At 39.4% G+C, this 17,382-nt stretch overlaps 1 protein-coding gene across 1 annotated transcript in view; it reads left to right on the plus strand.

Annotated features, from left to right (window-relative positions):
- APCDD1 (APC down-regulated 1) overlaps positions 1 to 17,382 on the plus strand; it is a 103,156-nt gene that overhangs the window by 50,334 nt on the left and 35,440 nt on the right. The window contains exons 2-3 of the mRNA XM_056521561.1: positions 9,971 to 10,154; positions 16,620 to 17,151. Coding sequence (XP_056377536.1) covers positions 9,971 to 10,154; positions 16,620 to 17,151 — 716 coding nt within the window. The remainder of the gene's footprint in view (positions 1 to 9,970; positions 10,155 to 16,619; positions 17,152 to 17,382) is intronic.

Here is a 17,382-nt window from a genome sequence, read left to right on the forward strand (position 1 = left end):
GACAGATCCATTTTTTTACCCTAATGATGCAGCATTTTTTTTTTTTTTAACTCCAAAATATTGTGAAAAACTGGAACATTCCTGGCGTTTTTTTTTTATAATTTTTTTATGGTGTTCACTGTGCGGTAAAAGTGATGTTATATTTATTATGTGGGTCGGTACAATTATGGCGATACCCATTTTATATATACAATTATGGCGATACCCATTTTATGTTTCCTTTTCTTAGCAAAATTCTTTTTTTTTCCCTTTTTTGTGTTATCATTTTCCGACAGCCGTAACTTTTTTATTTTTTGTCCAACGCCATTGAGTGAGGGCTTATTTTTTGCGGAACAAGCTTTACTTTTTATTGGTATCATTTATGCGATAGAGTACATGCTACCTTTTCATATTTTTTTTTATTCTGCTATTTGCACCAAAATTTGTGAATTTTGCACTTTTATGTTGTAGTTTTTTTTCACAGCATTCACTGCGAAGGTTAATTTACATTATAGCTTTATAGTACACATCATTATGGACGTGGCAATACCTAGTATGTATATGATTTGTGTTTTTATTTTTTAATACAAGGCTTTTATTGGGAAAGGGGCATCTATTGATTTTATTTTTTACACTTTTATTGAAGAACCTATTATAATTTTTTTCACTTTTTACAGGTTATACTATGCTGAAATACATTTGTACTGCAGCACAGTATAACCTGATGAGTTGCACACACTACAGCCTCTGGCTGGATCTCAAAGGCTTCCGTAACAGGCATACAGGAGGTCATCATCTGAACTCCTGCTGCCATAGCAACCAACAGCGACCTGAAATTATATTGCGGCACCGCCGTTGGTGGACAGGGGGTGCAAGCAAGCCATATGTAAAAGATTTTATGTCCCCAGAAAGCTCTTTAATGTTAAATATCTAGTTATTTAATATTTTCAAATAGGCTTCTTGTCCTGTCTCTCATGGTATTGGTCTCTCAAGGTTTTTCTATTTTGCATAAAAAAAAAAATATATATATATATATATATATATATATATATATATTTATATATATTCATATTATACCTGTCAATTGTACTGACTATTTACTTTGACAATATATTCTTCATTTATTGGAATATTTACCGGTTCAGTGGGTATCCTCTCTGTAATGTGAGAGCTGTAACATCAATCTACACCATATCAGACAAGTAAAAGAAATTGCAGGTGTCTGACAGGCCCACATTCATGTGTCACTAAATAAGTGGTTTCCACATGAAAGCATTTCTGGATAGCACTTGTTCTTGGAGTTCTCCGCTATATTACATGCGGGTCAGTGCAAGACAAAACAGTTGAACGGCTCTTCAGTGTGTCAGTAAACATGTGCTTGGAGTTTGTTAAAGCCAGAAAATCTTCTGGAACCAAGGTGCTAAGTGAAACAACCATTGAAAACCTCTGAATAGAAGAGGCAGGTGCCGTCCCCACAAGATGAAGGGATGTTGGAAACAGCAGTGTCCTAGGCAAATCCCTTTTTTTGTTCTTCAAAACACCCATGGCATATAACAGAGAGTAGATATGTTTATTATTGTTTTTACCTGGACATAAAACATTACTGTATTTGAACAGTCTGACAGGTTTATTGAAAATATTTTCTATCTGGTGAAGCATGACATCACACAATGACATCATGCTATCACCATAAATACCAATTGAACAAGACACCATCAAAAAATGTTTTCCAATGTTTCTTTTAAATACCAAAGAGTCAAGATGATCAACCGCAGTGGCCAATGTGACTCCAACATGACTCCTTGGTCAAATGTCCTCATACTAGATACCAATCACAGTGTCCCCATTAAGGAGCCCAGTAAAGCCAGAACAGTGTATCCATTTCGATTGCATTCATATTGTTGTCCTCCTGTACCAGGTACTTGAGGTTGGGGCAAGCAAAGGCACAATTCTAGGAATTATAGGTTTAGGTGGCCATATATTTCAGATATATGTCAACCATATGCATGTTTGGCTACTGTATCTATCCCAAAGACATGTAAACCTAGACCAAAAGCTGTACCTCAGGTATGGGTATAGGGCCATTGATGTTCAATCACATAAACCAAAATTCCACTAGAGGCCCCAAGACACCCCATTGTTTTATTCACAAGGAATTAAAAACCTTAGTCTATAAGGCATTTTTTTAGGATTAGAAAAAGATAGTTGCTTTGTTTAAGAAAAGTGATATACTTGTCCTCAGGCTGTGTATGCTATAACAAGTCGGCTTTGTTTACTTTAATGGAACTAAGCACTGCAATACTACACACAACCTGAGGACAGGTATAGTGCTGTATTTCAGAATCCTGGATGACCCCTTTAATCCAGAGATTTAAAAAATCTTAAGCCTTCCTGTACTTATCAGCTGCTGTATACTCCAGAGAAAGTCGTGAATTATTTTCAGTCTGTCCACAATTCTCTCTGCTGCCACCTCTGCCCATGTCAGGAACTGTCCAGAGCCAGAGCAAAACCACAAAGTGAACCTCTCGGATGGACAGTTCCTGAAACGGACAGAGGTGTCAGCAGAGAGCACTGTGGTCAGACTGGTAAGAATTTACAACTTTCTTTGGAGCAAACAGCAGCTGATAAGAACTGGAAGGATTAAGATTTTGAACTAGAAGTCATTTTCAAATCTGTGTAACTTTCTGGCACCAGTTGGTTAGAAATTTTTGGCTGGAGTACCCTCTCTAACATGTTTTGCTCATACAAACATCATCAGGATTTAGCCTCATCTCTAGAGATTAGCGAATCAACAATAATTCAATTTGTCACAAACTTCTCGGCTCGGCAGTTGATGACTTTATCTTGCATAAATGAGTTCAGCTTTTACGTGCTCCGGTGGGCTGGAGAGTCTTCTAGGACTGTACCCACCTTTTCCAGCCCAACAGAGCACCTGAAAGATGAACTAATTTATGCAGGCTAAAGTCAGCAACTGCCGAGCCGAATAGTTTGTGGCGAATCGAATCACTGTAAATTCGCTCATCTCTACTCATTTCCATGGAAATACACGCACGGATCAACCAAGGATGTTTTATGTTCTGAATGGAGAAAGAAGGAAAAAAGAGAAAAGAAAATAAAAAAAACTGAAGAGAAGAGAAAACAGGGAAAAAAAAGAAAAGAAAAAAGAAAAGAGAAAAAATTTAAAGAAAAGAGAAACTAAAAAAGAAAAGAAGAGAAGAGAAAAAAGAAGAGAAGAGAAAAGGAAAAAAAAGAGAAGAGAAAAGAAAAGAGAGAGAAGAGAAAAGAGAGAAGAGAAAAGAACAAAAAGAAAAAAGAAAATGGCGGCTATGCATTTCTTGAAAACAAAAGGATATGGCAAAGTGAAATCCAACATGTCCAACCCAATCAGTGGTCAGGTGATCTCACCAAAATTATTAGATTCGGCTGTCATTCATCTACTGTAATGTCTAGGGCAGTGTTTTCCAAACAGTGTGTCTCCAGCTGTTGCAAAACTACAACTTCCAGCATGCTCGGAAAGCCTGTCTGGGCATGCTGAGAGTTGTAGTTTTGCAAAAGCTGGAGACACACTTTTTGGAAAACACTGGTCTATAAAAGGGGCAGTTTTTATGCATTTTGTACAGCAGCGACTATTGAATTTAAATGCCTTTTAAAAATATTATCTATAAATATATTGACAATAGGCCAGTTTTCAATCAAAAGGTCTCTTACGTAGTGTGCAGTATAGAGAAGAAAAACATGTGATTGTTTGGAAAACGGAGACTGAAATCTGTTATTAAGAAAGTATGACTTCTCCAGGAAGATACACCCTGTGCTTTGAAGCGGTTAATCCCCACCCTCAGCTGGAACATTCACATTGATAACATGAGCAAGTTTTGCCTCCAGTCATCAGACTGACATATCCGAAGGGATATAGAATGTGCCTTTAAGTACTACTGTATCTTGACTTCACGACAGGCAAACAAAACGCAGTTAGTTCATAAAGCTCCTCTTAAGATGTCTCCTCTATCACAAGTGCTGAGCTACATGTGGGTCGTCTTTTTCCAGACAAAACATGCCTTTGTTCTCAGTATCAGCAGAGATCTACTTTAGAGAGAACTTGAGACTGAAATGTGCCTTTTATCTTTCGCTTCTTGTCATCTTCAAGAGGAGCCCGTTCTTGTAATAAACAAGTAAGCAGCTTCTTCCTTGAAACAAAGAACAAAGCCCTTCATCATAAATAGCGCAATGTTTTGGATAATATTGAGCCCTCAACAAATCTTTATTGATAAGTGTAAGGCTGTATTCACAATTTACATTTTTGGTGCAATTTCTGCAGCTTTTTTTTTCCAGATATTAAGAGTATTTTCATGTCATTAAAAAAACTGCAAAATTACTTAAAAAAATAGCATTTGTAAACACAGCCTATGATCTTCTTACCATCTGGAACTAAGGATCTATTTACAGAGTCCATATAGTAGATATAGTGAGTACGGCACTGCCGCGTACCTTTTGTAGCAGGGAGTAATAGTGTATGTCGGGTCAACACCTGGACATTGATGGCTGGAACTCTTATCCGTGCTCAATCCTCCGGAGACCAAGAGAAGCAATCCAAAAATGGAAGAAGACTTGAGGAGGCACTGGTAATGCAGTTTCACAAAGTTTTATTCCTTCAGGTCAACGATACCACTGTGGCCACAGTTGTATCGTTGACCTGAAGGAATATAACTTTGTGAAACTGCATTACCAGTGCTTCCTCAAGTCTTCTTCCATTTTCTATTTATAGAGTCTTTACAGATTTCGTAAATCCCGATCAAAATAGCGCAGAATGTTTTTGCCCGCTAAAGTGAGAACACCATGTAGGAGATCTATCAGATCCCATTAAGGTCAACAGGGCTTATAAGGTACCATCGGTATCTATCATGTTAGACTGGGTTCCTATATGTCCGGCATTCAGCATAGTTGAACTCAGCCTAGATCTTGAAGCAACTGATGCCATGACTGATGACAAAGCGCATCAGTTGTCATCAGTTGTATGGCATCCGGTGTCCATTGTTTCTGTATGCCGGACAGGGGAACGCCGCAAGCTATGTTCCCCAGTTCAGTGCCGTCCAGTGTCAAAATTGGAACTCTGGATGATTGTGAATTGTCCCATTCAAATAAATGGGATCAGTTCAAGCATCAGTTTCCCTCCGGTGCACGTCGGTAGGAAACTATCCTGGATGCCAGACATATGGGAACCCAGCCTATCCAATCTGCCACCGTTTTTCGTTGTTCGGCTCCTATGAGATTAAAAAAGGAAACAACTATTACTGTAATTGGGAAAATACAATTCCAAAAGTAAAAAACTTGAGTAAAAATAAGTATTAATATTTGGGAGGATAATAGGTGACGTTAGCAATGCGGTGTAGTTTCAGGATCAATGTTATGTATGCTGTCCCTTTTAATCCCTATAGTACCTATAATACCGTACAGCCTCAATGAAAAGTAGAAAATAACTCGCCAAACCTATGTATAAAATGTACATGTATGGTCATTTTTTAAAAATACATTGACTTAAACTTGAGGGAACTTATTGCATTCGGATTTATACAGCTCACAGTCCAATAAGAACTGCAAGAATCCATATGTAGTAAGTTCTCTTTTGTCGCTGCTTTTGCAGATGGCCAGGGTTTAAACATTTATATATACAATTGAATTGAAATCATTTTCAAATTCAGAAATGTCCACAAAGCAACAATTTAACTTTTCTTTTTAATAAATTATATTTGTGCAAGTAAAGCCTGGTAATCGTATAGAATGTATTTTAGCTTTCAGTAGCAATTTAGACGCAATAACAATTATTGTAAGACACAATCCAGGGTGAGATCATCTCAAAGTAATGTCATCACGGATACTGTTGGCAAGTACAAGTGAATACTGTCATACTTATCATCATAGCATATCTGTGTCCAAACATATACATGCAACAGGAGGATGACTTTATATAACACTGCATGAAGGAAAAAATCAGGTATAGCCAAAACATGTAAAAACAAATACTGAACTTTGCCTTTGGGGAAAAAGCAGGCCTTTTATTCTCATTTAAGACATTCCGCCAAACAGAAGATTTCTGGTGACCTTGATAAAAAATATTCTGAAAAATGTGTCTAGAATGAAATTGTTTTTTTTTAAATCCTTTTCCCTTTTTTAAAGTTGTAATATACCATGCTGCACACTTTATATGCATGCACTATTTTTTTAATTATTTTCATGACCCTCAAAATGTAATGAAAACTAACCACAAAATAATAATAAATGCCCACTGCCTAACCCTATTAACCCTATGTAACAGTCCCCAACCACCACCCCCCCCCCCCCCCCCCCCCACACACACACAGGGTAATCAAAGAGGCCCAATGACTTAAGATGGCACCTGGAGGACTCCTGCCGATCGTTGCTCTTCTCTTCTTGTACAGTTTGCCTCATAGCATTGAGCAGTATAACCAATTGAAATATTAGAAAAAGATTAAATCCCCTCCCCCTTTCCAAAGTACAAATATTTAGAATCACCCCATGTGGAAATGTCTGCACTATTTTAATATGAACTCCAGAATTGCAGATAAAATAAATAAAAAGTGCAATTGATGGTGCAAAAAATCAGCCCTTAAACAGCTCCGTGTATGTAAATATAAAAATAAAAATGAGGCAACTTTAAACCACATGATTTCCTAGCTGTCACTTTTATGTTTGTTGTATTTAGGATGGCTTCCTCTGGAAACAATGGATCTTTTTATTTTATGTCATGCTTGATTGAATGAATACAGGTTGCTACAAATGATGTTTCCTCATGTATCTATAAATGGACATGGTTATTCTGTCAGGTTATAGTCTGTACTGTATGTAGTGTTAGCAGAGAGTATTGCACAAGGTAGGAATAGTTACTTCCTTTGCTTCTTCAGCGCCATCTGTCCAATACCTTGGCTTTCATTGAAGGGATTATGCAATATTTAAATACAGTGGGGGAAAAAAGTATTTAGTCAGCCACCAATTGTGCACGTTCTCCCACTTAAAAAGATGAGAGAGGCCTGTAATTATCATCATAGGTATACCTCAACTATGAGAGACATAATGAGAAAAAAAATCCATAAAATCACATTGTCTGATTTTTAAAGAATTTATTTGAAAATTATGGTGGAAAATAAGTATTTGGTCACCTACAAACAAGCAAGATTTCTGGCTCTCACAAACCTGTAACAACTTCTTTAATAGTCTCCTCTGTCCTCCACTCATTACTTGTATTAATGGCAACTGTTTGAACTTGTTATCAGACTCAAATCATGCAGTGCCAGTCGGTCTGAAGTTTGCTAGAGAGCATTTGGATGATCCAGAAGAGGATTGGGTGAATGTCATATGGTCAGATGAAACCAAAGTAGAACTTTTTGGTAAAAACTCAACTCATCGTGTTTGGAGGAGAAAGAATGCTAAGTTGCATCAAAAGAACACGATACCTAGTGTGAAGCATGGGGGTGGAAACATCATGCTTTGGGGCTGATCCGTGTAAAGGAAAGAATGAATGGGTCTATGTATCATGAGATTTTGAGTGAAAACCTCCTTCCATCAGCAAGGGCATTGACGATGAAACGTGGCTGGGTCTTTCAGCATGAAAATGATCCCCAACACACCACCCGGGCAACGAAGGAGAGGCTTCGTAAGAAGCATTTCAAGGACCTGGAGTGGCCTAGCCAGTCTCCAGATCGCAACCCCATAGAAAACCTTTGGAGGGAGTTAAAAGTCCATGTTGCCCAGCGACAGCCCCAAAACATCACTGCTCTAGAGGAGATCTGCATGGAGGAATGCCCAAAATACCAGGAACAGTGTGTGAAAACCTTACGAAGACTTACAAAAAACGTTTGACCTCTGTCATTGCCAACAAAGGGTATAACAAAGTATTGAGATGAACTTTTGTTATTGACCAAATACTTATTGTCCACCATAATCTGCAAATAAATTCTTAAAAAATCAGACAATGTGATTTTATGGATTTTTTTTCTCATTATGTCTCTCATAGTTGAGGTATACCTATGATGAAAATTATAGGCCTCTCTCATCTTATTAAGTGGGAGAACTTGCACAACTGGTGGCTGACTAAATACTTTTTTGCCCCACTGTATTTTAAAAAAATGGTCAGGCAGGGCACAAAATGTAGTAAAAAACTGTACTTAACTGCCTGATCCCTAACTGCTGCCATTCTGATGGTTTACAATTCCAGATGATCACTACTTCCTAGTTTCCTCTTGAAACACAGGAAATTCCCCCTCAGCTTATCACTGTCCATAGTGGAGACTGGGACTAGGAATTGGATATCAGCTAGGGCTTGGTACGATTGGAGCAGCAGTGGCAGGGTATTGGGCAAGTGAGTGAATGACTCAGATGCGTAACAAAAGTTTGTATTGGTCTTAGTCTTAGTGCTGAGACCCCACCGACCTGTAGCAAAAGCTGGGAAAAACAGGCCATATCCCCCTTAGCTCCCTGGCTTGCAGTGATCTCCTAAAGTACCAGACACTTTTTCCACTCAGTCTCATAAAAAAAAGAGTGGGAGGTCTAAGCACTGAGACCTTTCAATTAATATTTTTGTCCAAATTTTTGTCAAAATGTCAAGTTTTTATTTACATGACATGTACACTTTAAGGGACCTCCCAACTTTTCTTGAATAGCAAATGTTAGGGTAGAGAAAAATCAGGCATTTGAACTTCAACAAAAGCAATCCTTCTGTTTCCAGCAGTGGCTCATTTAGAACACATGCATGTTAGCTGATCCCAGCATGCATGTGTATGGGGGAAGTCATGAGTGATATCTGTAGCTGGCAGATAATGTGTACAGGTGAAACTCGAAAAATGTGAATATTGTGCAAAGTTTCTTTCTTTCCGTAATGCAACTTAAAAGGTGAAACTAATATATGCGAGAGACTCATTACATGCAAAGCAAGAGAGTTCAAGCTGTGATTTGTCATAATTGTGAGGATTATGGATTACAGCTCATGAAAACCCCAAAGCCCTGACATTACTATGATTTGGGGAGCCATGTCATCTGCTGGTGTTGGTCCACTGTACTTCATTAAGTCCAGAGTCCATGTATCTGTCTACCAGGAGATTTTGGAGCACGTCATGCTTCCTTTCCTTTTAAGTTGCATTAATGAAATACAATGGACTTTTGCACGATATTCAAATTTTTCAAGTTTCACCTGTATGGTCATCCTAAGGTATATGTTATTTACTTGATCTGTCTTCTTGAGTATTTCCGTCTTGAGATCGGTCAGAAGAGGTCAACTCTGGTTGTCAATAGTATTCAGGCAGTGACAGATTGTTTTATACTTGGTGAAAACAAATTGAGAAATTTGTTAAATGAGTACTCCCATTAATAATAACGTAATCCCCTATCCTAAGGAGATTCGAGTGCAGCGCCCTGGCCCTCCTCCTGAATGGGGCGTGTCGATTACAGCAGGAAGCTGCGGCCGACATGCCCCCTCCATGCAGACAGCCAGAGCGCTACACTCGAATCTCCAGCTCTGCCATAGAGCTGCATGGAGGGGGCATGTCGGTCGCAGCTTTGTGCTGTAGTCTACACTGCTGTATTCATGCTGAGAGCGGGGGCGCTGTGCGGGAGATTGCAGGGGTTTTTATATGCTGGAGTTCCTCTTTAGAATGTAAAAAAGTTAAAAGTTGTAGATAATAATTTTACATAGCTGTAATAGTTATAGGCTACATAATAAACACCTGTAAACCTATGTCATTGAGATGTTGTTATCACTTCAGGCACATTATACCAGCTACTTACTTTAGTTGCCTTAGTAATACCATATATTTCCACAAGTCCTGACACAGATTTTATTCATTATTTATGCATGATTTCAATGGGCTGAAGCAATAGTGTGTTGAACAATTTGAGGAAATATAACTTTCCATACATATGGAACATTTAAAGCACGATTCGTTCCAATCATTAATTTGTTTCATATTTTCTTTTCTGCTCATAGGTTTAAGTGACGGCTCCAATGTTCTATTTAGTGACAGCAGGTCTTATCCCAGATCTCTGGAGAAAACAGCGTGGAGGACTTACAAAGAGTCGCAGTGTCACCATATGCTGAAACATTTACACAATGGAGCCCGTGTCACAGTGCAGATGCCTCCAAACATTGAGGGACACTGGGTTTCTACTGGGTAAAGATCTCTATCCCATTCATTTCTTTTTCCAATTTGCAATTTTGTACCTCATTTTTTGTCCATAGCCAAATAGATCACATAAGATACTTTACTCTCAGGTCACTAGTGGCTGATTCAAAGTAACACCTCCAATATGGTACACTACTGTCAATGGAGTGGTCAGACTTTGCTATGGAAACTACGCCAAAAAAGTTGGTTTACCCTATTGTTTAGGCATGCTGCACACACACACACACACACACACTACTTTTATAGCATTTTTAAAGGGGTACTCCGGCGCTAAGACATCTGATCCCCTATCCAAAGGATAGGGGATAAGATGCCTGATCGTGGGGGTCCCGCCGCTGTTATAATCAGTCCCCAGTTATAATCAGTCCCCGGAGCATGTTCGCTCCGGGTCTGATTACTGGCGATCACGTGGGCCGGAGCATTGTGACATCACGGCTCCGCCCCCGTGTGATGTCACGCTCTGCCCCCTCAATGCAAGCCTATGGGAGGGGGACTGATTATAACGGGGTGCTGCGTGCAAGATCCCCAGCGGCGGAGCCCCCGCGATCAGGCATCTTATCCCCTATCCTTTGGATAGGGAATAAGATGTCTTAGCGCCAGAGTACCCCTTTAAACACTTAAATAACCGGGTGAATCTGATGCATTTCATGGCACATTTACAGTTAATTTTATGTTTTTTTATTTTTTATTTTGTATATTAGAAACAAGTTTTTTTCTGGAACTTTTGATGTCCTAAAGATAATGCTATGAGAGAAGCACATAGAGAATACAGCCTTTAACCTCTTCCTGCCCCATGAGATATAGTTACAGCATGGGCTTGGTAAGGGAGTATGGAGCAGGCTACCCACCATACCCGGTGGGTGCCAGCTGCTATCTGAAGCTCACACATGTCAGTAATGACCAGCATCGGAGATCACTCCAATGTCAATCCTTTAACTGTTTAGATGCCACAATTGATAGCTATTACAGCATCTAATAAGTATGTTGATGCTTCGTTGGTGGCATAGTGTACCTATTGGCAACCCCATGATATTATCAAGGCAGCCTGAGACCTCTGCTAGGCCTTGGTTCCTGCTTTGATTAATCTGCTGATACAGCAGAGCACTGATCGCATATTGTAGACCAATGCAATGCATATGTATTGACCTACTGTATGTTAGCAATTGAATGAAAGTCCCATAGGGATACAAAAAAAAGTGTAAAACAAAAGTAAATAAAAGTTTTAAGAGTATAAAAAGAGTATTTAAAAAAAAACATAAATAAAAACCAGAAAAATGTAATAAAATGTGATCAAAGAGTCAAATCTATGCAAAGGTGGTACTGATATATACTTCAAAGGACAAATAAAGAGCCTTAACCAAGCTTCATAGGAGAAAAATTAGGTCAAAACACGGCAATGCACTTTCTTTTTAAGTTTTTAACAATTTTTATGGTAAAACAAAAATTATCCAAATTTGCTTTTGTTGACATTACTGACCCATAGAAGAAATTTAGCAAGTCATCTTCAGTGAACTCTGAACTCCTACAAATAATTTTAGGGAGCCAGTAAAAGTACAGCTTTTCTTGTAAAAAATAACAACTCACAACTGTCAGTGGAAAAATACATACAAAGTGAGTTTTAGAAGGGGAGGCGGAAGACAATGTAAAACAAAAATCTAAATTTGAGGGGTGGGGAAGGGGTTAAATGAAAAAATTGTTACTGATTCCAAAAATCTGCTTCGTGTTTTCTGTATTTCACTTTAGACTTTAAAGTAACCACATCATTTTTGCAACAAAATTTTATTCGGCCTTATTTCTAATTTCTAAAACATCTCTGAAAAACTGTGAAACAAACATTGCCATATAAACGGGCATGATAAGCTTCTCCTAGCTTAGGATATAGAATGTAACTCACCTTTTTGGGCCACAAGATTACCCCCGCCCATTTCTATGTTTTACCAGTCTTCTTGTTTATATGTTTTTTTCCAGTTTATCTGTGCATATATGTAGCGATAAAGAATAAACAGACAGAAGTTACCTTAAAGGAAAACTGTCAGCCTGTTCACCCACACTACACCTAATACACTGGATTAAAGTGTGTGTGAACAGGAATCTGATGAGGGGTCACTGACTAAAATACGTACCTTAGGTCCGGAGATATGTCTCATCGAAGATCTGCTGCTATAGTCTCTGAATTGCACGCCTGAGGCGAGTTCTGCCTACTCCATTTACATATTCATCCTCTGTGACTCCACATCCTAGTGACGTTGAGTCGGTGGTCACGTGAGCACATGCGCTGACTGTCACTAGGACATGGAGTCACAAACAATTAATATGTAAATTGAGCTGACGGGGCCCACCTCCTGCATGCAATTGACAGAATATAGCAGCGTATCTCCAGTGGCACATATCTCCGGACCTAAGGTACGTATTTTAGTCAGTGACCCCTCATCGGACTCCTGTTCACACACACTATAACCCAGTTTATTGGGTTTAGTGTAGTAAACAGGCTGACCATTTTTCTTTAATAAATACATTAAAAATCATCTAATGGGGTGGCTGAGAATATTACCAGTACAGTGCTGCTGGCTGACACCTACCTTAAATGGATCCTGTCATCACTTCCATGCTGCCTGAACCACATGTCATTGTGGTGGATTCTCCCTGTCTCATTAACCTTGAATGTTAAATATACACCTGTTTGGAAGTATCGAATAATCCATCAATCAAAACCGATGGGTCAAGGAGAAGCCTCCAGAGACCATCCTGATGACTCGTGGTTTAGGCAGCATGAAAGTGATGGCAGGTTCTCTTTAAAGAATATCGCAGAAATGTGATCACATTTCTGCCATGGACTACTTGATGATGTTCATGTATTTCCGCTCCACTACAATATTACATATACTGTACAGTAATTGCTCTATAGCTTGTAGGTTCATCCTGTTTACGCATATGACACCACTACCCCAAATCACTGAACCCTGTTGATGGTCGCCGTCAGAAATCTGCATTATTTGCCTTATATCCACCAAAGAATAAACATGACACTGTCTTAGCACTTGCTCTGGCTTGAAGATTCCTGTGTCCACTCGTGAAGTGGTGGAGCCTGAAGCCACAACAAACCGTCTCCTGTTTCCTTGTGGTCTGGCATAGGACACACTAGGGGAAACCTGTCTATAGAGAGTTTCCTTACTGTCTGGCCCCAGAAGTACTTGGCAAACCATTGCTGTTTCTTTTCCATTTATATTTAGAATCAAGCACATTCATTCCTTATGAGGCTGTAACTCACATGTTTTAACTTTGTTGTCAGAGGGGGATCTTTGAGGGTTTTGGAATGTGGAACCGACCCTATTATGCTTTGTGGCTATTAATGTATCTTAGTTGTCATTAAAAGCTGCATTCCCTACAATTGACATACCACTCAGATTGGATTATATAAACACTTAGATGTTGTGGTTCTATAGAAGAATATGAGATTTGTTTTCATGTTTGAGGGTAAGAAAAATCCTTGGGTTCAATGAAAAAAGACAAAATAGAGAAATTGGAAAATTTCAAAGCACAGACACAGGCAGTAACGATACATTGTTTGACCTGTTATTCCGAAGATGTATTCTTTGTCCATTATATATTGTTTTGAGTATTGAGCTGAGCTTATATATTTGCATACCGTATATACTCGAGTATTAGCCGTTCCGAATATAAGCCGAAGCCCCAAATTCACCCCAAAAACCTAGGAAAAGTTATTGACTCTACTATAAGCCTAGGGTGGGAAATACATCATCCCCCCATGTCATCATCCAGACCCCCGTCATTAACACCCCCGTCATCATCACCCCCCGTCATCATCACCCTGTTATCATAACCCTGTCATCATCACCCTGTCATCATCACCCCCCTCATTATCACCCTGTCATTATCACCCTCATCATCATCACCCCGTCAACATCCCCCCCCCCCCCTTCATCATCACCGCCTGTCAATCCCTTTCAGTGGTCTTCAACCTGCGGACCTCCAGATGTTGCAAAACTACAACTCCCAGCATGCAGCATTGGCCTGGTAAGGGAGTATGGAGCAGGCTACCCTCCATACCTGGTGGGTATGGTGGGTAGCCTGCTTCATACTCCCAGCATGCCCGGACAGCCGATGGCTGTCCGGGCATGCTGGGAGTTGTAGTTTTGAAACATCTGGAGGTCCGCAGGTTGAAGACCACTGCGGCCTTTATCATCATCTAGACCCCCTTTTGTTTTCTACTCACCTCCCCAGTTTCTCGGTGGTGGAAGGGTGAGCTGGTCCGGGCCGTCCATCATTGGCCATCTATGCTGCAGGGACCGTCCGGTGGGGAGGGTTAGTCATTCCGGGCTGTCCATCTTCACTGGGAGGCCCTCTTCTCCGCTCCGGGCTGGCCACGGACTAGTGACGTTGCCTTGACGACGACGCGCAGTGACGTCCCTGCGCATGAACGCATCAAATGGTGCTGGAAAACTCGGCTTATACTCGAGTATATACGACACAAACATATATATATATATATATATATATATATTTTTATTTTATTTTTTTTTATTTTTTTTATTTATTGCAACATCTGGTGCTTACCTGCACTGCTTAGGTCTCTGCCCATTGTTAGAAGAGTCCTCTTAAAACAAGTGGATCCTATGGATTGTCCTGCTGCTGGTGCCCGTTCAGCTGTAATCTGCAGGGGAACCAAGCTACATTTTTTCTGATTTAATGCAGTGCCCCCTGCAGAAATAATAGAGTGGTACCTGGTACCCATTGAAATTGAAGTCCAACAAATGAATGGAGATTCCTAATGAAGGAGTCCCTTCCATTCATTTCCAAAATCTGAATAAGGTATCTGAGCTCATTTTCTAACCGAAACAACCACTTTAGAGTTTATTTTTTGACATTGCTTATGGGAACCATCATGCACTTAATTCATGAAAAGTAGCTGGCAATTCCCATGTGTTTGCTAGGCTAACACTACAGAAAGAAGCAAATACGTTTTAGAGCAGATATCTATTTTGTATTAGACATTTATATGCTGCCTGAAACTTTAAGGGAATATCCAACTTGGTACTAGGGCACCCAATTCCCTGTGGCCTGCTTGTGAGTGCCAGAGGTCGCCAGAAAGCTGAGAACAGTCAAGCTGGCTGTTTTACGCAATTTGTATAACTCCCACTGACTGTAATGGCAGTTGTGTAAGGAGCAAAGCACCATAAGATAAGCTGTTTATGTAACTACGGGAGGGGGGCTGGGAAGTCCTAGTGCCAGGATGAGAATACCCCTTTAAGGCATGAACAGTCTAATCTGTGAGGCATAAAAAACAGTGCACACCTATTGTGTGTTGTGATTTTTTTTTTCTAATGACACACAAAGACTGTAAATCCCAGAGTGTTTTCTTTGGTGAGCATAAGTTTGAATGTTTTTCTATAATTAAATTTGATTTAATAAGAGATTGTTGGATTATGATGATTATTACAGGTCTTGGCAACTATGAAGACTTTAAAAACACTTTTAAGATATTCTAAAATACAAACTATTTGATCATTTTATTTAGCTTTTTCCTTGTGTCGTGACAGTGTTATTATCCCGTACTACGGCTATCTTATGGACAACCATATGCAACTTGCTGTTTTATTAATACATGATGATCCCTTATAGTTTATAAAGAGATTAGATTTTCCAAAAAACGGAGAGGCAGAGGTTGTACAAATGTTATGTCCTGTGCAGACACTACTTTTTCCAACCAACAAGTTAATGTTTGTGGGTAATGGCAGATTCAGTTGATTATGTGCTACAAGGGGTAGGCTTGGCCATGTTAACAATTGGTTGCAATCAAATAGTACCCATCCAGAGCCAAATCCGCTCCTGGAGATTGTTAAATACATTTATTTTAGTTTCTAAATCTAAAAACATTATACACAATCTACCATAAGCAACTACATCCACAGTGGCAAATCTACACAGTTCAGTGTCAATTTACATTCAGATCACGTCCTTGGTGAAAGCACCCTTAAATGGGTATTCAAGTGTTGATGTTTTTTTTTACTTTTTTATAGACTCATGGATTTCCGATCCCAATGTGCAGCACTTTCTATGTATGGGGTCAGCACATGCCTGCTCAGCCAATCAGCAGTCACAGTGTTATCCTGCCTCAGCCACTGATTGGCTGGGCAGGCAACTGCGCTTGCTGACCCCAAATACAAAAAGTGCTGCACCTCAAAAACAGGACTCCATGACAGCAGAAGCAGCTGGGATTATTTTTTATGTAGCATTAACTGCTTGTCTGTGGTCTACTTCAATATTCAGAATTTTCATTTGCTATAGTCAGCCAAGAAAATGTTAGAAAAAAAAAAACAAGTAATACTATTGTTAATTTATTTGTATGAATCTTTCTATTCATTATGAAAAAAGTATTAAAAATGTGAAATAATTTAAACAATTTATTAATTATATATTGTTTCAACAATTTAGATGTGAAGTTCGGTCCGGGCCTGAGTACATGACAAGATCCTACAATTTTTTTAACAATAACACATTTAAAGCATATCAGTTCTATTATGGAGGCAACCATTGTACAAATCCCACCTACACTTTGGTTATTCGTGGAAAGGTCCGTCTTCGCCAGGCATCCTGGATTGTCCGTGGTGGGACGGAGGCTGATTACCAACTTCATCATGTACAAGTAGTGCCTCACAGTGAAAGCGTAGCTGAGAACCTCACATGGTTGGTGAACCAAACATGTCCTGGCAGCATACCTACAGACAAGCCCTGGAAAGCAGATGTTAGATATGATCTATGGAAAGAAGACAACAGTTTTAAATGTTTAGAGGCTCTCAATTTTGCAATGCATGAACTTCAACTTATCCGTGTGGAAAAACAGTATTTGCATCATAACCTGGATCATTTGGTGGAGGAGCTATTCCTTGGAGATATTCACACAGACGTTACCCATAGAATGTATTACAGACCATCCAGTTATCAACCAGCTCTACAAAATGCCAAGGTAATCTTTATCTTCTTACTATGATAACACAAGTCTATCTTGAATTTAGCACATGTCTTTAAAAGCTCTGTACGTTATTGGATTCTGAACTAATCATTCTGGCCCAGATAGCCCAAAAATTCTAGTGAACCCTTTAAGGGTTACTCCACTGGAATTATCTTATCCCCTATGCAAAGGATAGGGGATAAGATGTTAAATCGCAGTGGTCCCACCACTGGGGACTCCCGCAAT

This window comes from Hyla sarda, chromosome 5, assembly GCF_029499605.1.
Source record: "Hyla sarda isolate aHylSar1 chromosome 5, aHylSar1.hap1, whole genome shotgun sequence".
Taxonomy (NCBI): Eukaryota; Metazoa; Chordata; class Amphibia; order Anura; family Hylidae; genus Hyla; species Hyla sarda.